The sequence below is a fragment of the Pongo abelii genome, chromosome 6, assembly GCF_028885655.2.
Source record: "Pongo abelii isolate AG06213 chromosome 6, NHGRI_mPonAbe1-v2.0_pri, whole genome shotgun sequence".
In the NCBI taxonomy this organism is placed as follows: domain Eukaryota; kingdom Metazoa; phylum Chordata; class Mammalia; order Primates; family Hominidae; genus Pongo; species Pongo abelii.
Genome location: NC_071991.2, coordinates 133111917 through 133134064, shown reverse-complemented (window position 1 = coordinate 133134064; position 22148 = coordinate 133111917). Strand labels below are relative to the sequence as shown.

General features: G+C 46.0%; 1 protein-coding gene across 1 annotated transcript; it reads left to right on the top strand.

Moving 5' to 3' along the window:
* Positions 1-1888: 1888 nt before the first annotated feature.
* On the top strand, positions 1889-21863 carry FAM180A (family with sequence similarity 180 member A). Its single transcript, XM_024249593.3, has 3 exons — positions 1889-3379; positions 14585-14685; positions 17164-21863. Exons 1-3 carry the CDS (start codon positions 3304-3306, stop codon positions 17506-17508), a joined length of 522 nt encoding a protein of 173 aa, XP_024105361.1. The 5' UTR covers positions 1889-3303; the 3' UTR covers positions 17509-21863.
* Positions 21864-22148: the final 285 nt, after the last annotated feature.

Sequence of the window (22148 nt, the reverse complement as noted above, 5' to 3'; positions counted from 1 at the left end):
GGAACAAGAAAAACATGGGGAGAGAAAAAAATCAGTACTGTATACTAGGCCAGGCCTTCCCGAGACTTCAATCAGGCCCCTTGAGAAGCTGTAGATGTTCGCCTCCTGGTGCCAAGGTGTAGTGGTGAGAGAGAAGGCCTGGCTTATCATCTTAAGAAATGAAATTAGTTACAAACACATTCATTCCCAGTCCAAATCCAAAAGCTAATCCTCACCCCAGTTTAGTAATTAGTAGGTGACAGTTTGGAGATTTGAGCCTACAGATTCGAAAAGTCCAGGACTGGAGGCCAAGATGGTGATTTCTGGTCCTGGATTCCCCATGGCCTGGCAAGCCACATCCATCGTCCTCACTCACAAGAGTGTCGGCAGGACAGCAGGGAGGGCTGAGCCTTCTTGGCTTCAGCATCAATCAACAAGTATTCAATGGGCAACTGCAGGGTGCTTGCTACCCCGTGCTAGGTCCTTTGGGCAATCCTTGCAGATTTACGAAGTACGAAAAGAAAACATTACACCAGAAGCAAAGATAGTTAGAGCCAGTAAGACTAATCTGATGAGTAGAGGCCATTGTGTGTTGGAGCCAGCTCTTACGGACTTCCTGAGAGCCGATTGTTAATATTTCAGAAATTTTGCAAGCCACTTGTTAAATTATCAGTAGCTTGAAATCAGCCATGAGTATTTTCACCAGGGGAATTGGCAGGCACTACAAATCAAGGTTTCTCCCCACCCCTCTAGAACTGGTTTACCAGCACTCCAATAAGGAGTTCCTAAAATATAAGGCTTTAAGGCAGGCGAGGGGAGTGGTTTTGCATGCAGGCTATGAAATCACATAGATTTCTCTGAGCCTGTTTCTTCATGTGTATAGAGCTCACATGTATTCAATGCTTACTATGTACCGGATATTATTCTCAACATTTATACATATTAATGTATTGATTCCTTGAAACAACCCTATGAGAGGAAATTATTATTATCCCCATTCTACAGATGAAGAAAATCAAGCCCAAGAGAGATTAGGGAACTCCACCAATATCACACAGCTAGTCAGTGGCACAGCTGGGATACAAAGACAGGCATCTTGCCCCAGAGCCTGCCCTCTCATCTTCTAGCTCTGCACTGCCCGATACAGGAGCCACTGGCTGCATGGAGCTATCAGGTACTTGAAACAGGGCTGGTGTGACTTGAGAAGTGCTGTAAGTGTGAAATACACATTAGATTTCAAAGACCTCATGAAAATATTATATATACATAAAATATCTTGCTAATACTATATCACTTACTTGTAGAAATGATAATATCTTGGATATATTGAATTAAATGAAAGATAGTATTACTATTCATTGCACTTGTTTCTTTTTATTTTTTTATTTTTATTTTTTTGAGATGGAGTTTCACTCTTGTTGCCCAGGCTAGAGTGCAGTGGTACCATCCTGCCTCACGTCAACCTTCACCTCCCAGGCTCAAAAGACTCTCCTGCCTCAGCCTCCCGAGTAGTTGGGATTACAGGTGTGCACCACCATGCCCGGCTAATTTTTGTATTTTTAGGAGAGATGAGGTTTCGCCATGTTGGCCAGGCTGGTCACAAACTCCTGACCTCAGGTGATCCGCCTGCCTCAGCCTCCCAAAGTGCTAGGATTACAGGCATGAGCCACCGCACCCAGCCTCCTTTTACTTTTTTTTAATATGAGTTGTAGAAAATGTTAAGTGACGTTTGTGATTCACATCACATTTCTGTTGGAGAGTGCTGCTGGCTAGTGCCCTAACCTCCTAGTTCGGTGGATGCATTAAATCAGTTAATGCAAGGAGGGCACCTAGCACGCTGTCTGAAACAAATTAAGCACCTAATAGCTATTATTAATATTAGTGAGAGTACTGGTTTTCAAATGTTGTAGTCTAGTATTTTTTCCCCCCAAAAAAATGATTTTCTTTAATTTTTTTTAGAGAAAAGTTCTCACTCTGTCACCCAGGCTGGAGTAGAGTGTTGTGATCATAGCTCACTGCAGCCTTGAACTCCTGGGCCTAAACAATCCTTCTGCCTCAGCCACCTGAGTAACTAGGACTATAGGCACATGCCACCACGCCCAGCTAATTTTTTAATTTTTTTGTAGAGACAGGGTCTATTTTCCCTAGGTTGGTCTTAAACTTCTGGCCTCAAGCAATTCCCCCACTTTGGCCTCCCAAAGTGTTGGGATTACAGGCATGAACCACCATGCCCGGCTCCCAAACAACTTCTTATAGCAGATAAAAGAGGAGCTTTTGCAGTAGAGTAGAGCTTTGAGGAGCCCTCTCCAGAAGCCCATTCACCCTGGGCACCACCTCCACAAACTGGAAAACCCACAGGATGACATAATCTTTAAGTGTCCTTCAAGCTTTAGCATTCCCTATCATTTCGGAGAAGTTGAGGAAGTGATATGGGAAAGAATGAAGGTGTCTATGGCAGTATATTGCAATGACTATGGAAAGACACTCCCATTTTGCTTGGGAAAATCAAAGTGGCTTGGTCCCAGGTCTAGGCACAGCCCAGAAATGGGAGCATCACCAATGTGAGTTCGGGGTCCCCATACGCTCCTGGATCATTACCTATGCACGTTCACACAGACAATACCGATGCACCATGTCACCTCTTCACTTCGGCTTGGTCACAACCTGCCAACTCCCCACCCATCCAGAACCTGGGCAGACCAGACACAGGCTCTAGGCGCCAATGTCCTAGTCTAGCTCCAGGGCCAGGCAACAGTGACACTCAGCCCAGGCAACACAATGATTTTGCTGTCCTGAAGGCAACTTAGGCTCAACCAGCACTGGTGTCTACCAGGCAGGCTCCCAACTCTGCCTCCAGCCCTCGCCCCTGGCTCTGGTATCGTATGTGTGGACGGGGAGAGCAGCCAACTCTTCGCCGGGCTCTCTAACAAGTTCCGCGGGTCTGTTTGTTAAAGAAAAATTCCAGTGGGTGCATCCAACACATGGAACTCAAGTACAGAAATTATATTTATCCGCCCCACTGCCAAGGAGATCACATGCCCCGTGAGTCACTCCAGATGTGCTCAAAAACAGAGTCTCTCTGTGGAAGCCCAGTACCCCAATCCCAGAGAGAGTCAAATGAAGAGAGGTACCGACTCCTGTCCCACCCAGGACGCAGCCTTCAGCCTCCAGCCTTCTGAGGCAGAGTAGGCATTTCTGCACGTCTGCAAAAGGAAGGGAGGGAAGCACTCCATCATCTCACTGGGAAGAACGGCGCGGGCATACCTGCAGCTACTGGGGTTCCATTGGGCTTGAGGGTCAATTTTTCACCTTTTGAAGGACAAGATGCATTGGAAGATGTTGCTGCTTCTGCTGTTGTATTACAATGCTGAGGCTTCTATGTGCCACAGGTGGAGCAGGGGTGAGTTGCTTTTTATTCATTTGTTTGTTTGATGCTCATTATACTTTCTTCAATGCAATTCAAAATTTGGAGGGAAGGACATTAGAAGCCCTGCACTCTCCTTTTATCTAATCTCTGTCAATTGCTTGATGATTCTTGATATGTTCCCCCTTCTTAGAGGGTGATGGGGAAATTACACTGGAAAAAATCAAAGCTCCTGAGGAAATTAGGTTGAGGTGGAGAACCCAGAGAGTATCCCTTTCTGGCATCCCAGAGAGAACTCATTTCTGCTTCATAGAAAGTAGAACTCATTTCTTCGACTGCCCCCACCACCTGCAGCAGCTGGGCCAGACCATCAGGAGAGCAGGTGCTGAGGTCTGCTGCTAAAATGATGGAGTGATAGGGGCTGGGATGCCAAAGGCCTGCTCCCTGGGGGAACCAGAGCAGAAGCTCTGCAGAACGTTCCCTCCTCACCGGGAGGGGACGCATCTCTGCAGCCAGAGGTGGGCAGGTGAGGAGAGCAACCCTTCAACCTCCACTGTACCCACCGGCCCCGCCACCTCCTCACAAAGGAAGGGACCCCAGCAAAGGCTGTTCTTTCATCACTGACTTCCTCCCCCTCAGGACGTAGTTCCTCCTAGCTGGATGGCATCTTTTCTCCATTTCCCTGGGACTGGCTCTGCTTGGTAGACACCAGGAGCACCTCGAGCCAGAGTTTATCACTGTTAGGAAAGGAGGGACCCACAGCACTGCCCACTCTTCACCAATATGAACGGAAATCTTTCCACTGCCTAAAGTCAACTGAGTTCACTCTCCTAGAAAGAACTGCAAGAAGAATGGGCTCCTTCAAGTCAGGCCAGTAGGTGTTTCTAGAGATGCAAAATTGGAAGGCAACTGGCATGGTGGCATGGATGCACCTCCTGCTTGCCTCTCAAGGACAGTGTCAGGGAAGGAAGGAGTGGCCGGAGTGGGGATAGAGCAGCGCGAGAGAAGGATCTGAAATGGGAGGGAGGTAAAAGCTACTGTACTTATGTTGGGTTTTATTTCCTCATGGTTAAACCTGACGTTAGGGACTTACATCTCTAACAGGGATATAAGTCTTTTGAGCTGATCTGTGAAGTGATCATTGCCCAGAAACAAATAATACAGCATTCTTCATTTTTCTCATAACAACATTGCATACACATGCACATACACACGTACACCCCTCCCTTTTTTTAATTTTTAATTTTTAATTTCTGTGGGCACATAGTAGGTGTACATATTTATGGGGCCTATGAGATGTTTTGATACAGGCATGTCACATCATGGAAGATGGGGTATCCATCCCCTCAAGCATTTAGCCTTTGTGTTACAAACAATCCAATGATAATCTTTTAGTTATTTTTATTTGTTATTTATTTACTTATTTATTTATTTTTGAGATGGAGTCTCACTCTGTTGCCCAGGCTGGAATGCAGTGGTGCAATCTTGGCTCACTGCAACCTCCACCTCCCAGGTTCAAGCGATTCTCGTGCCTCAGTCTCCTGAGCAGCTGGAATTACAGGTGCACACCACCACGCCTGGCTAACTTTTGTATTTTTAGTAGAGATGGGGTTTCACCATGTTGGCCAGGCTGGTCTCAAACTCCTGACCTCAGGTGATCCGCCCACCTCAGCCTCCCAAAGTTCTGGGATTATAGGCATGAGCCACAGTGCCCAGCCCTCTTTTAGTAATTTTTAAATGTACAATTAAATTGTTATTGACTATAGTCACCCTGTTTTCACACCTCCCTTTTCATTATGTGCACAGACTTTGAGGTAGCACTTGGAAGTAAAAAGCAAAGAGATCTTGGAGTTGGGGTCTGTCACTCCCCACTTTGTCACACTGGGGATTTGCTTATTAAACGGGGTAATAGTGCCCACTCTTCCTAATGCACAGGCTATTACAAAGCCAAAAGGGATTATCTGACTTGCAATATGGCTTGTAAACATGACAGCCACATCATGAGCTACTCTGCAAGGGTCCTGGTTAAGTTCCATCTCTGTTTGGCAATGTGATCTCAGAAGTCTCTTAACCTCTCTGAGCTTTAGTTCACTAACAGGTGACATTAACATCTATCACATCAATAAAACCCTCATGGTGTTACTGTGAGGGTCATATTCAAAAATATAGAGGAAAATACTTTGTAAATGACAAAGCACAATATAAATATTAGCTATTGCCTACCAGTTTTTGAAAAATAAAAATTTTTCATTAAAGGAAGTTTAAGGCTCTTAACAGGGGAATCTACAGCAACATCCTGGGAGCAACTTCTCTGGGCCATGTCCTTCTGCGTTGGGGAAGGTCTTTCCACAGTGAGTTCACGATCCACTGACTCAAAGCCAGCCCATCTGATATCGAGGTCACTATGAGGCAGCGGATGTGACGTGCTAGATTAATGGCTCAAGTCAGCGCTGAGTCAACAAATGATATGGAGTCCCTCCAACCATCATCAAATGCCTTCCACGTAGTTGATTTTTTTTTCATTTTTCACATTTTTTTCTAATTATAAAAGAAATACACAATTCTTGCCATCTTTTCTTTTAAGACAGAATAGGAGTCACACCCAAATGAATAAGTTTTTCCAAACGTATTATTCATTTCACCTTCATCCTTATCCCCACCCTACCTCTAGCCTCAATTCAAAGTACTCCCTTTGGAAACAGTCTTAGGGCAATCTCTTCCTGAGCTTTTCCTCTTCCACCCCCTGCCCTTCGGCCCCCAGCCCCACCACTATCCCGTGTGCATCCTCCACTCTCCTGCTCCAACAGGTAAATGTAGATGTAAACCCACAGGCAATATGCACCTTGTTGTTAGGACTGTCTTTTTCCTACCATCCTCCCAGCCTTTCCCTAAGTGCTCTCTAGGATTCCACCCTGGGAGGCAGCTTTCCACGCCAGGATCCAGGATCACCCATTCCAGCCCCACCAGCTTGATGAAGACCAAATGACTCACCTGTGGCCAAGCCAGGAAAGCCACACCTACACACACACACACACACACACACAGAAACACACACACACACACACACACAGGTGGCCCATGTCCCAGCACATACCACGTCCTACCACTGGAAGGGGGAGGACTAGCCAGACTTGAGAAAGAAATATGCATCTATTAAGGATATGAAAGAAATATGCATCTATTAAGGATATGAATAGCTATGCTTTTGTTGAATACACACAAATCATTTTTTAAGTAGTTTAATAGAGCAGCCCTTCCATTTTTTGGTGGAACTTATGTCATTTTCAGGTGTCCATTTAAGGGTTGTGTGTGTCCTCAGTCATGAATGTTCCATGAGGGAAAGGCCTGTGGTCAGTACTCAGTAGGTACTCACTGACTGCCGGACATGGTGGTGTACGCCTGTAATTCCAGTGACTCAGGGGAAAGTTAAAACAAAAATTAGCTGGGTGTAGCAGCATATGCCTGTAGTCCCAGCTACTCAGAAGGTTAAGGTGGTAGGATCACTTAAGCCCCCGAGATCAAGGTGGTAGGATCACTTAAGCCCAGGAGGTCAAGGATGCAGAGAGCTATGATTGCGCCACTTCACTCCAGCCTGGATGACGGAGCAAGACCCTGTGTCCAAAAAGAAAATTGTTTTAAGTATTCACTGCCCAAGTGCCCCATACAGAGCCATCTCCTCGCTCCACAGTAACTCCATGAAGCAGGTGCTATCCTGACCATTTACAGGTAAGAAAATTGGAGAGTGAGGCAAGAAGGGAAGTGCCCCAGCTCCCCCAGCTGCAAGGGCAGAGTTGAATTTGATCCCTCAGGTCCATCTGCTGGCAGAGTGCCCCGTCCTCATTCATCCGCTCTGCATATTTCTCCATCCCCCATGGGCCACTCACCTGCTCCCGGCAGCCCCAAGCTCCCCCTGCATGGTGGAGCTTTCCAGCCAAGAGGAGCTGGCTGCCAGAGCCCTTTCAGGAGCTCTCCCAGAGGACCCCCACGCACAGGGCCGAGACCCTGGCTCGCTCAGAATAGCACTGTGTTTCCAGAGGGCTGGCCCAGGAGTCAAAAAGTAAATGACATCAGTCAGATCTGGCAAAAGATCTTTTACAAACGAGAGCTTTTCCTTTCCACACCCACTGTCCTTTCCATCGAGTTGCTTCAACTGATTCATTAAAAATACAGTTGGAGTTTGGCTTGAGATGGTCTGCAGCTTGAATCCTTTCCAACAAGCTCTTTGCCACAAATGCTATGCACAGTTCCGGGGAAAGCATGATTAGCCTGAATACCATGCTACTGAACATATCGGAGGGATGGGAGGAAAGAAGAAGAAAGAGACTTTTAACCCAGATTACAGAAAGTCAAAGAGAAGGTCGGGCTGCCAAACAAAGGCAGGCTACTCCATTGGAGTGCCTCTGGCTGTTTGTCTAGGCAAGAAAGCTTTGAAGGGCTAAGGTGTGGGGGAGGTAGGGGACAGCACTCACTGAGATCAATTAAAAAATAGCTTCATCCAGGCCCAAACAGGGACTCCCCAGGGATAAGAGGAGGGTGTGGTGGAGACAGAAGTCAACATCTACTTTCTGATCATTGGCCAAGACCGAGAACCACAAATAAACTCTAGATTCACCCTACTAGAAAAGGAAGGATTTTGTAGGTACTCTGTTTGAAAAGAATAGAGCTTAGTGACCAGGGCAGGTAATGTGTTCCTGTGGGATTATTTATTCATTTGACAAACAGGAAGGGGTATGATGCTAGGCACTGGGAATACAACAGTGAACAAAACAGACAAAATCCCATACCCTCTAGTGAGGGGAAACAGGCAACAAATATATTTATATTTTAAAACAGGTGATTTGTTGGATGATAATAAAGTAGGGACAGAGGCTACAGAGTCCAGAGGGTTGTAATTTTAAATGGAGTCATCACAAAGAGCGTTTTTCTCTAGCCACATTCAGGTGCACAGGCGCAGGTGTGGAATAGGCAGAGCTGGATTGTGCTTTTGCCAAACGATTGCAAAGGAACAATAAGGGGCGGCACGGTGACTCACACCTGTAATCCCAGCACTTTGGGAGGCTGAGGCAGGAGGATCACTTAAGGCCAGGAGTTTGAGACCAGCCTGGCCAACATGGTAAACAACCCCGTCTCCAGTTAAAACAAAAAAAGTACAAAAATTAGCCAGGCATGGTGGCGCCTGTAGTTCCAACTACTCAGGAGACTGAGGCACAAGAATCGCTTGAACCTGGGAGCCAAGATTGCACCACTGCCCTCCAGCGTGGGCGACAGAGCAAGACTCTTGTCTCAAAAAAATAAAAAAAAAAAAAGGAGCAATGAGAGAGAAAAGGAGAATTGATGCAGGAGAGTGATCCTAAAAGTAGTCCTTTGACCTTGCATATCACATTATTATAAGTCAAAGTCAGAGTTTTGAAAAGATAGTGTGATCCATTTAAGAATACATTTTCTATCAAATGCATAGGCATTCATTCATTCATAACTAACTACCATTTATCCCTTCTGTAGTTATTCAGAACTGAAGAATGCCCACTCTCTGGGCAGAGGTAACTACAAAAAGGAGCATTGTTCACTTATCGGTGAGATTGGGTTTTGGAGCCTTGGAGATCTGGATTTTAATCCCAGCCCTACCTCAAATAAATTGGATGGCCTAGGGCAATTTTCTTAACCTCCAAGTTTCTTCATCTATAAAATGGAAAGTTCATATTTACCTCACAAGGTACTTATGGACAGCACAAGGCACACAGTGGGTGCCCCTGAGCTCTTACATTATTATATCTGTGCTCCACATGTTAAGAGCTTTAGCCTGAGCTCCAGAGGTATCTCTCAGCAGAAGACATGGACAGAACACACTATAACACATGAATCATGAACTCTGGATCGAGCTCCTGGACTAACTTAGTCCATGTGGCATGACCTTTAGCAAATGAGTCACTTGTTCTATGCTGGTCGGTCCCATGTGTCCTAGATGCTCATTTGTCCAGAGAATCAAGGAGGAGCTGAGCAGCGCTTGGTTTCCCCACCCCACGGCCAGCCTGGGCAGCCAACTTCCATGCAAGCTGACCACTGAGTCTCAGGAAAGGCTTCCTGGGGAAACAAGATTTTCTAAAATGTAGGAGCAAGTCCAGTTTCCAGCTTTGCACATATACATCTTGGAGTTTGCCAGCCCTTGTTTCAGCCATCAGCATTTCTGGTGGGGTCCAGCCTTCATCATTATGGACAAGAACATCTTGGAGTGACTGTACATTGTGAAATTGTACCTCTGCATTTTGACATTGATCAGATAGAGCTATTTCTCACCCACCACCTCCAGCCTCTCCAGTGGAGATAAGTTTATTCTCTCTAGATCTTGCCTCACACAGGGAGTCAGATCTGGGTGGCTGCTGAGCCACTGAGATGTCTGCCCTAGAGCTGGCTGCACTCCAGCAGCTGTCTCTACCCCTGCCCAATGCACAAGGTCAAAGCAGCCACAGAAATGTGAGGGGCAGCACTGCTGGGCCTGGTGGACCAGTACAGGGGTGGGGGTGAGGAAGGGAGGGAGAGAGACCCATCTTTAAGATTCCTGTGCTTCCCACACATACATTCTAATTTTTTACTTTTTAAATGGATTGGTAGGACCTCTTTTTTAGCTTCTAGATATTGATCCTTATCAGTGACATTCATTGGAAATGCTTTCTCCCATTTGCTTGGCTTTTTTTTTTTTTTTTTTTTTTTTTTGAGACAGGGTCTCACTCTATCACCCAGGCTAGAGTACAGTGGCTGATCACAGCTCACTACAGCCTTGACCTCCCAGGCCCAGTTGATCCTCCTGCCTCAGCCTCCCAAGTAGCTGGGACCACAAGCGTGTGCCACAATGCCCAGCTAATTTTTTTTATTTTTAGTAGAGATGGGTCTCACTATGTTGCCCAGACTGGTCTCAAATTCCTGGGTTCAAGTTATCCACCTGCTTCAGCTTCCCAAAGTCCTGAGATTACAAGTGTGAGCTGCCACACCTGGTACACACTTACATTTTTTTTTTTTTTTTTTGAGACGGAGTCTCAGTCTGTCACCCAGGCTGGAGTGAAGTGACATGATCTCGGCTCACTGCAACCTCCGCCTCCCGGGTTCACGCCATTCTCCTGCCTCAGCCTCATGAGTAGCTGGGACTACAGGTGCCCTGTAGGTGCCTGCCACCACACCCGGTTAATTTTTGGTACACACTTACATTCTAAAGCAATAGCCATTCCCGTTGTCTGAAGCTATTTCTAAGTCTCCACCAAACAATGTTACTATTCAGTAGGAGACCAAGAGCTATTGGAAATGACAAAGTTTCCATTATCAAGCTCAGCTTTGAATCAGGAAGTATTTTCTTCTTGGCTCTTTGAGAACTAGGGGTCCCTCGGGTGAGCATATTAAAGGCATGTTGCTGTTCACAGGGCAACAACTGAGCGAAGAAAGTCCAGGTCTAAGATCATGAATAACTTCCAGGCAGGCAGCGGCTGTGAGTACAGGGAGCAGAAAGGGCTCCACTCCCTGACATTCCCTCCCTATCGCCTTCATCTGCTGGGACTGAGGTTTTGTTTTGTTTTGTTTTTTAAGGGAATAATACCTTTAATTTGGCAATAAGAGATAAATTCTAGCAGAATTAAAGAAGTAAAGTCGCTCTTAGATCCTATCCTAAGAAGAGGGTTTCATCCACCTCCTTTCTTCCTGGCGGGAAGAAAAGAAGAGCATGAAGAAAGAAACAGGCCACACCTTGACCTAGGACCAACTCATCTCATACCAAGGAGAAAGCAGAGACAAAGTCCGTGCCCTCTTTGTGCCTGCACTCCTTACCTCCAAGAACATGATGACCTTGGTCTCTTCAGATGACCTTGTAAGGCCCCATCAGATAGGCAAGAGCTCTGAATTGTTTTATGGTAGAAGGACACCATCGGCCTGTCTGTGATGTGGATAACACAGATCTGGCTGCCTACTGGAGTCTGGGCGCTGGAAAAAGTCCCAGTGCCTATATTTCACTCCCAGAGATGCCCACAAATTGGCCTGGAGTGTGGTCTTGGGCATTTGGGTTTCTAAAAGTGCCCGGATGAATCGAATGTCTAGTCAAGGCTGGGAACCACCGGTCTAACCAGAGAGCAGCCACAAAGCCTAGGGTCAGCATCTTCCACACAATTTCAGGTCAAGCTCACTCTGACTAGGACAGTGGTTCTCAACCTTGGCTATCATTAGAAGCACTTAGGAAGCTTGACGAAATCGTAACGTGTTCATTGCCCTCTGGTTCAATTAAATCAGAACTCTGGAGCTAGGTCCAAGAAACCGCTTTGGTGACTCTAACAGTGTTAACTAGTGGAGTCACAGACACCTCACTCTCCTGCGTTCCACCTGACACTACAGGCATTGGCAATGGATGAACAGGGGCAAAGGCTTCCTCAAGCCCTAAAATCTATGATTCTGTGGGAAACTGGAGCTTTTTTGGCAAAGAGTATAAACTCTGCTGAACTGCCGGGCCAGAGGATATTGCCATGGAGTTCATGGCTCCTTCCCTGAGCACGGTCTGGCGAAACAGAGCTGGTCACTCTGCTGACCGAGGCGACCATTAGTGCAGGGATTTCGTCATCAACAGCTATGCCCAGCGCACACCCCAGAAGCCTGCCAGGCTCTGCCATGGGTACGGAAATATAAAACTGTATGTATCCAAGCCCTTGAGGAACTTGTGGTATCGATCATAAATGAGTTACTGAGAAAGCAACTTACAGCAATACTATAATATGTCCATCAGGCTTTTCTGGGACATGGGAGATCCCTACCAGTGAGCTTTTCAGGAAAGCTACTCTAAGTTAAAGATGTCTCCTTTTTTTTTTTTTTATCACTTCTGATGGCAATCCTTCTAAAATGATTTCCATCCTTCCCTGCCTTTTTTTTTTCTGAGACAGAGTCTCGCTCTGTCACCCTGGCTGGAGTGCAGTGGCGCGATCTTGACTCACTGCAAGCTCCGCCTCCCGGGTTCTTGCCATTCTCCTGCCTCAGCCTCCCGAGTAGTTGGGACTATAGGTGCCTGCCACAACGCCCGGCTAATTTTTTGTATTTTTTTTAGTAGAGACGGGGTTTCACCATGTTAGCCAGGATGGTCTCGATCTCCTGACCTCGTGATCTGCCCGCCTCAGCCTCCCAAAGTGCTGGGATTACAGGTGTGAGCCACCATGCCCGGCTGGAGTGCAGTGTGGCACGATCTCAGTTCACTGCAAGCTCCACCTCCCGGGTTCAAGCAATTCTCCTGCCTCAGCCTCCCAAGTAGCTGGGATTACAGGCACACACCATCATGCCCAGCTAACTTTTGTATTTTTAGTAGAGATGGGGTTTCACCATGTTGACCAGGCTGGTCTCAAACTCCTGGCCTCATGTGATCTGCCCACCTCGGCCTCCCAAAGTGCTGGGATTTTAGGTGTGAGCCACCGCGCCCAGCCTGCCTTCTTTAACTGCGTACACTGAACATAATTTGACCTTTTCTCAATGGCTCAAGGGCACTATTATCAACTAGCAGAGCTGCCATTTATGATTAAGCAAAATATGCCTGTACAACTTCAGGGGGTGCCAACACCTTGTAGTCTCCAATTTTTACCGTTATTTCCACAGTTTTCTGGTAGATCACAATCAAGTGTCTTAAAGAGGCTGTACCTTTTTCTATTAGCTGGCGGAGGGCTTGCCAATCATTTCTGCACAGTGCCTGCTCCCCAGAGGGGCTGTGGAGGTGACCAAGGCTATCTGCTCCTAGCCTGACATGGTCCTGGAGAACTGCAATTTATAATGATCATTCCTATACCCTCTGATGTTCTGTCTTCTCTTTCACTTGTCCCCAGTCAGTGCCTAATTCTTACTGTCCTGTGTACCTCTAACAGCAATTCATCTTCCTCCAGTAACCACTTCTACATGCAACCCTGGGAAACAGCATTGTCAAGTCACTGACTTTATACTAAATGCATTCCTTAATCAGCCAGCCTTGGCTGGGCGCAGTAGCTCATGCTTATAATCCCAGCACTTTGGGAGGCTGAGGCCAGCGGATCACTTGAGGTCAGGAGTTCAAGACCAGCCTGGCCAACATGGTGAAATCTTGTCTCTACTAAAAATGCAACAATTAGCCAGGCATGGTGGCACGCACCTGTAATCCCAGCTACTTGAGAGGCTGAGGCAGGAGAATCACTTGAACCCACGGGGGCAGAGGTTGCAGTGAGCCGAGATCCTGCCACTGCACTCCAGCCTGGGTGACAAGCAAGACTCCATCTCAAACAAACAAACAAACAAAAATCAGGCAGCCCTTGGGGAAAGCTCTGAGTTTGACCCCACAATGATGCCCTAGATCCAAGGGCCTGGGTCTTGTGCAGCTCTCATCCTTTATTTTGTCACGTGTGTTCAGACTCTTGGCAGCTATATTTTGGATGCCTGAGGCAGCCAGAAGCCTGATCTTCTGATTAAAACGGGCAGTGAATCAACATAAACCAGCACTTCATACTGATAAAGTGCTAAGATGTGTGCAGTGCTATTAGGGAACAGTGTTTTCAGGGAACTCACTTATTGACTTTGGGGCTTTTTGTTCTCACTCATTTCTACTTTGCTTTATTTTGCTTTGGTTTAATATAAATTCCCTAAAGCATGCATATCCCCAGGCATATAGATTTTGCAAAACTTTCTAAGATGGTTCTTCCTTTTTCTTTTCTTTTCTCATTTTCTCAGATGGTTCTGATGAGCAGCCAGTTTTTAAGCCACTGGTCTGATATGACTGAGAGCTTTCTGGGCCACACCAGGGGAGTGTGTCACCTCTCTCCTCACTCTGTGTCCACTACCACTTTCCAGTCAGTCCTTTTTTTTTTTTTTTTTTTTTTTTGACATGGAGTCTCGCTCTGTTGCCCAGGCTGGAGTGCAATGGCGCAGTCTCGCCTCACTGCAACCTCCACCTCCTGAGTTAAAACTATTCTCCTGCCTCAGCCTTCCAAGTAGCTGCAATTACAGGCACTCGCCACCATGCCCGGCTGTTTTTTTTGTAATTTTAGTAGAGACGGGGTTGCACCATGTTGGCCAGGCTGGTCTCAAACTCCTGACTTCAGGTGATCCGCCCGCCTCAGCCTCCCAAAGTGCTGGAATTACAGGCATAAGCCACCGTGCCTGGCCAAGTCAGTCCATTTTTAAGACTCCTTGACTACCTTCAAGGTGGATCAGAGGGAGAAGTTCTGGGTGCACACAGCAGCCAGGAACTCACTGTTTTCTTTCTTTCAGCCGTGCTCTTCCCTGCTGCCCACCGGCCAAAGCGGTCCTCATCACTGCCATTGAACCCAGTCCTGCAGACCTCCCTGGAGGAGGTGGAGCTGCTCTACGAGGTAGGCAGACGGGAACGTGCTCAATCCAAGTCACCCAAAAGACACTGTACTTTCTCTATCTTTTTTGGAAAAGGAGAAGTGACCTGAGCCCCTGACCATGAGTGACCCCTGCTGTGGTAGGGAATAGCCTAATTTGTAGAGGTCATAGAACCTGCTCATTAATAAAGTATTCCTCATGCCTCCTGTCTTTCCCACATGCTATAACAGAGAATGATGGCATTAGGAGTTCAGTTCAGTTTAAACTAAAGATTAGGTTTGGCCCATAGGCGTCACTCCTGGCACCCAAGCACCAGAGTGTGGCAATATTCCCAAGCAAAGTCCTTGAGGCAGGACTCGCCAGGAAATGCCAAGCCATTGTCTGGGTGCAGGCTGGGTGCAGCCTGTCTCCAAGGCCCTGCATGCTAAGATGGCAATGCTGTCTGGCTGAGCTGCCAGCCCAGCTGGGTTTCTGGAAGCCACAGAACACCCTGCAGGCTCTCTTCCACTACCTCTCACCTTGCATCACTGAGACACCACTCCTCCTCCAAACCACAGGGTCAATTTCCCGAGGCCACCCAGACTGGTTCAGTGTTATGATCCCACGCTCAAGTTCTGAGCTTTAGTCCTGGCTCTGTCACCCATCTGCTGTGCCACCTTTCATAAGCCACTGTTTCTCTCTGGGCCTGACTCTCCTCAACTGTTAAATGAGAGAATTCAACTAGGCTATCCAAAATTCCCCTCCAGCTTTGACATCCTCTGACTCCATGCACTAGGACTGTCTGGTTAAGAAAGAGACAGCCGGGCCAGGTGCGGTGGCTCATGCTTGTAATCTCAGCACTTTGGGAGGCCGAGGCAGGTGGATCACCTGAGGTCAGGAGTTCGAGACCAGCCTGGCCAACATGGTGAAACCTCATCTCTACCAAAAATACAAAAATTGGCTGGCCGTGTTGGCATGCACCTGTAATCCCAGCTACTTGGGAGGCTGAGGCAGGAGAATCATTTGAACCCGGGAGGTGGAGGTTGCAGTGATCTCAGATTGCACCACTGCACTCCAGCCTGGGCAACACAGCAAGACTCTATCTCAAAAAAATAAAATAAAATAAGAGATAACTTGCTGTAGCCATGCAGTTAAGCCAGGGGGAGAGATTTCAAATCCTGCCTTGGGAACCAGACTGGGAAATGCAGAGTCTTTGCCTAGTCTTGAACATGGGAGTCATACGAAGAGATCTATATTTTAGAAAGATCATAGACAGTGCCATGCAGGATGAATTCGGGCAGGGGGAGACGGAGACAGAGAGAAAAGTGAGGATTTGGAGTCATTCCATCCCTACTGTGAGCCTGGCACTACCCAGGGATGTGCATGGCAGACCCAGCTCCTACGCTTAGTGGGCAGGTCAGAGAAGAGGACAAATCTCTGTGTCCCACTTGATTCCTAGCACAATCTTCTGCATCCTTCAAACTCTGAACATTTTTCCAGAGGTCCTATAGTAAATATAAAGAAACTAGAGCTATACCCAAATAAATATATTGTTTGCCAAGGATGTACTTCTTGATTTTTCCAAAAGCTGCCAAGAAGAATCAGTTAGAAAGTCAGTCATTTGGCTCAGCATAGCGGCTCATGCCTGTAATCCCAGCACTTTTGGGAGGTCGAGGCTGGTGGATAGTCTGAGGTCAGGAGTTCGAGACCAGCCGGACCAACTTGGTGAAACCCCATCTCTACTAAAAATACAAAAAACTAGCCAGGCATGGTGGCAGGCACCTGTAATCCCAGCTACTTGGGAAGCTGAGACAGGAGAATTGCTTGAACCCGGGAGGTGGAGGTTGCAGTGAGCTGAGATCACACCACTGCATTCCAGCCTGAGTGACAGAGTGAGACTCCATCTCAAAAAAAAAAACAAAACAAACAAACAAAAAAAAAACAGAAAATCAGTAATTTCATGACCTTTATGTCTGAACTCCTCTTTTTTGAAAGCTGGTTTAACACAGAACAGAAAGAGGAAGGGGCCCCCAGCCCAATCCAGTCACACCTTGTCTTTGAATAGAAAAACCAAGCTAATGCAGAAAGAGTCTCCCAGCTTCTGCCTTAAAATTATCTGAAATAGTTGATGCTTTAGATGATCTTTGTTGGGTGGGAAAAAGAAAGGGAAGGAGTTTATCCAGGACACTAGAAACTGTAATTAGTCCCTTAAATACAGGTTTTGAACCAGACACTGTATTAGCTTTGTCCATATTTGTCTTATTTACCTCTCACAATATCCCAGTGAAGTAGATGTTGTTACTAATTATTTACACAGAGAAGGAAAGTGAGGCTCAGAGAAGTTAAGTAACTTGCCCAAGGTCACACAGCAAGTGAGAAAGTCAGAACTGGAACTCAGGTCTCTTGAGTTCCAAAGCTCTTCTGGAAGCTGCCTCCCTAAGGGAAGGTGTGTGATAATGAATATAACTGCGTCCTCAGCAATGCCTCACTTCATATTTTTGCACATCCACATTTCTCACCAGTTCCTGCTGGCCGAACTTGAGATCGGCCCTGACCTGCAGATCTCCATCAAGGATGAGGAGCTGGCCTCCTTGCGGAAGGCCGCAGACTTCCACACCATCTGCAACAACATCATCCCCAAGAGCATCCCAGACATCCGCCGGCTCAGTGCCAGCCTCTCCAGCCACCCTGGCATCCTCAAGAAAGAAGACTTTGAAAGGACGGTGCTGACCCTGGCCTACACAGCCTACCGCACAGCCCTGTCCCACGGCTATCAGAAGGACATCTGGGCACAGTCCCTCGTTAGCCTCTTCCAGGCCCTGAGGCACGACTTGATGCGCTCCTTACAGCCGGGAGTACCTCCCTGAGAGACTGGCCCACACCAGGACCTCAGAGCAGGGACCAGCACAGTAATCCAGAAAGTCTTCATTCTCTACTCCATTTACAGAGACCAGCAACAAAACACTTACCGCTGACACAGAGCAGCAGAGATCAAACAGAGTAAGCCCGATGCTCTTTTCTCCTTGTAGTTTCCTGGAAGACACATCTGATTCATGCCATCATGTGACCTGGGCTGGAAGAAAGGGCTGGAGTGGTCATTGAAGATGCCTCCATGGGCAGAATGGTTTGCCTATGGCAGGCAGAACTCTGATATGCATCAACCGAGAGTAGTGGCCACACACACTCAAGAGTGAGAACAGGCCGGGCACAGAGGCTCATGCCTGTAATCCCAGCACTTTAGGAGGCTGAGACAGGAGGATTATTTGAGGTCAGGAGTTCAAGACCAGCCTGGGCAACACAGTGAAAACCCATCTCTACTAAAATCACAAAAATCAGCCGGACGTAGTGGCGCACACCTGTAATCCTGGCTACTCAGTAGGCTGAGCCAGGAGAACCAGTTGAATCCAGGAGGTAGAGGTTGCAGTGAGCTGAGATTGTGCCACTGCACTCCAGCCTGGGGAACGGAGCGAGACTCTGTCTCAAAAATAAAAATAAAAATAAATTTTAAAAAGAGTGAGGAATGAGCTAGAAGAGACATCATGGCAGGAAGATGGGGGACAGATTCCTTCGGTCCTAAGGGACTAGGGTGCTGGGTTGAATGAACATTTTTCCAGAGGTTCTACAGTAAATATAAAGAAATTAGAGCTATACCCAAATAAATATATTATTTGCCAAGGATATACTTCTTGACTTTTCCAAAAGTTGCCAAGAATAATCCATTAGAAAATCGGTAATTTTATGACCTTTATGTCTGAACTCTTCTTTTCTGAAAGCCGGCATAACACAGAAGAGAAACAGGAAGGGGCCCACAGCCCAGTCCAGCCATGCCTTGTCTTTGAATAGAAAAACCAAGCTAATGCAGAAAGAGTCTCCCAATGAACAAGGTGGCATGAAGGCCCGTGCCTGTCTGTCTTCATGCAAAAATACTTTAGCAACATCAGAGAACTAAATGCTCCAAATAAAAATGATTTTCAGATGACAGAATTCTATCCTTTCAAATGCCAAAACTTTCCTTTTAGAGATATTGACTCGATATCTATTTAAACTATGTATACAAATCACCTTAAGCTTTTGTTTAAAGATCATCATTTAAACATTCTTTTGTGTGTGTCCGTATGTGTGTGTGTGTGTGTGTGTGTGTGATGGAGTCTCGCTCTGTCATCCTGGCTGGAGTGCAGTGGCACTATCTCGGCTCACTGCAGTGTCTGCCTCCTGGGTTCAAGCGATTCTCCTGCTTCAGCCTCCCGAGTAGCTGGGACTATAGGCGCACACCACCACACCTGGCTAATTTTTGTATTTTTAGTAGAGATGGTTTTTCGCCAGTTGGCCAGGCTGGTCTCAAACTTCTGGCCTCAAGTGATCCACCCGCCTCAGGCTCCCAAAGTGTTGGGATTATAGGTGTGAGCCATTGCACCTGGCCATATCATCATTTAAATATTCTAATGAAGGAGTTGGATAAGATAATCTCTAAGACTCCTACCTATGAAGTTCCTACAATCCTTTAACTGTGAGATGCCACAAGGAGAGCACCTGGATCTAAGAAGTCTGCTCAACTGTTTGTACCAACCCTGAGAGGTCCCAGACTGCTCATTCTGTGTTCAGTTCTGAGTTTTTCTGCTGCCTCCCTCACTGTCAGGCTATTAGAGCATATTTTTCCTTGTTACCAATGTAACTTGCCCTTCACAGTCTGTTCTTTCTTAGCTGGCCATTGCCTACAAACTACAATAGCCAGGCTTGTTATAACTCTATGTTAAATAAGAGTTAATAGATGAAGGCCTCTGCTGGGGGTCGAGTGTCTGGGTCCTAATAAGGATTCCTCATTAGCTCAGAGATCCTTCTGTCTTCTCCTAAGTTTACAGCTGAGTTCGGCAAGCAAAAGCTGCAACAAGTCTGATCTTTGAATGAGTGAGGATTTATTGGGCTAAATTTGATTCTGAAATGGGTATTTAACAGTTGTCATTTGATAATGATGAGGTCTGGACTCCTTCAAAATCTTTGAGCAAATAAGCTTTGCCTAGCAGTGCTAGCCGCATGACCTTTTTGGAGAAATACTAGGACACAGGAAGAAGGTATTCATCATCAGAGAAAAACACAGCTTTGCATCCTGATATTCTCAGGCTCAGAAGATTAGTAAGTCTCAGTCTCTCTTTCTCATTCCCTGACCATTCTGCTCTTTTACCTCCTCCAAATGCAGATTCTGATATATGCTTTTTTTGTTCAATCTTTCTCTTTCTAAATGTACACATTCTCTCTGACACAGTCACTCTGCTTGTCTCTGTCCTTCTTTCTTTTATTTTAGTTGGTACCTCTGCTGCTCTATATTTGGGCCCAATTCCAAATATCTTTGTATCTGTTTTTTGATGCATCTCCAAGACTCTTCTGCTTGACTTTTGCTCTATCTCTGCTGACCCACACTCTAACACTCACTGTCTGTCAGTCTTCTCTGGGTATCATTGTCTAAGTAAAACACAAGTCAGTGTACAGACAGCGCTGGGATCGCCCAGAGGCAGATAAACATGGTAGCCTATCTTCACAGTTTGTACTTTTCCTAGATGTCAGGTGGGGAGTGGATTAGCAATGGCCTCAGTCCCTAGACACTGTGCAATACCCTGATAGTCAGTCTTGTATCCCGCCCTGAGGCTCCACTCCCTTGACAATGGATCTGAAAGCTTTCTTGTACTCAAAATCATCAGATGGAAGGGCCCACCCTTGTAGTCCCTGACCACCACATTATGTAGATGGCTGCTCCCAGTAGTAAGAAATCCATGAATGGGAGGATGGTTCCCAGGAACATTCACCCAGCAACAAAAAAATTAAACACAAATTGGGGCCTGAATTTCTGTAGCAATCAATGACTGAAAAAAAAAATAGAAAAAAGAAGGACATGACCTTTTTAAAGACAAATGAAGACTCATTTTCAGTAACTAGAATCTTAAAAACTATTTTAATCTGAATGCAGATAATCGTTTACCCACAGAGAGTTTTATAACAATGACTTCATTGACATGCAGAATCAAATATTGTGATCACCACCAGCAGCCAAAAAACCCTATTCTTTGCCCAAGGAATAGTAGAAATGTAGACTAGACAGACAGACAGGGTCTCCTATTTTGCCTCATTAGTGCCACACTCTACACAACTACAGTCACGAAGGGGTCACATTTGGTTATAATTACTATTAGAATAATATGGGAGTGTGATGTTTGTAGTGGAAACTTGCCCATGACTTATGTAACCATTTCTGCTGACAAATTTTAGGATCTAAAAACTTTGTGGGTTTTTTGTTTTGTTTTTGTTTGTTTTTGAGACAGTCTCACTCTGTCACCCAGATTGGAGTGCAGTGGCACCTCCGCCTACAGTGTTCAAACGATTCTCCCACCTCAGCCTCCCAAGTAGCTGGAACCACAGGCACATGCCCTGCTAATTTTTTTGTATTTTTAGCAGAGATGGGGTTTCACCATGTTGGCCAGGCTGGTCTCAAACTCCTGACCTCAAGTGGTCCACCTGTCTCAGCCTCCCAAAATGCTAGGATTACAGGCGTGAGCCACCGTGCCCAGCCCAGGATCTAAAAACTTTCTAAGTTTCCTCCATCGTTGGCATCCTCACAGCTATCTCCAATGTCACTCAAGAGACATCAACAGACATTTAACTGCTGCAAACCTCATTGCTCTGTCACCTCACCTTGAATCTAACAAATCAAAGTATTTCTGCAGGTCCAATGGTCTAAAATCAAATGCTTGTTAAATGACTTTGTACAACATCCCTTGCTTTCCTAATCCATTTCGATATTTTTTTTATTGTGGTAAAAAACACATCACATAAAATGTACCATCTTAACCATTTTTAAGCATATAGTACAGCAGTGTTAACTCCATGCATGTTGTGGTGAAACAGACCCCTGGAACTTTCTCATCTTGTAATTCTGAAGTTCTATACCCACTGAACAACTCCTCTTTTCCCCTTCCCCCTGCCTGCCCCAGCTCTTGGCACCATTATTCTGCTTTCTGTTTTTGAGAGTCTGACTACTTAAGATACCTCATACAAGTAGAATCTGGCTTACATTTCTTGAGCATTGTATTCTGGAAAAGTGTTTCCTTCCTCTGAAAAATGGGTAGAGTTCTGAAGGAGAACTACTGGTCTTATTGTATCACTTGCTGTACCTATTTTTATTTAACAAATATTCATCTATGGTATAATAAAGATGTCATGATTGAGTTGCTCACTGGAATCTTTGTTATCTCAGAGTATCTCACCGAGGAATTTGGAATGGTTCATGGGTTTAACAGTGGATGTTGACTTCCACAGCTGCTTATAATTATCCGGTGTCTTTAATGTTTGCGACCAAAACATCACACACGTGGTATTGTTCATTCTGAGTTTCAAAATCATAACTGAAAAAAAATGAGGCCAGAATGTAGTAAATACAGTAGCCAGTCTTTAACATGCATTTAAAGAGTTGAGTCATCCTAGCCCATCCTACGATGGCAAGATAATTTCACAGGGGACC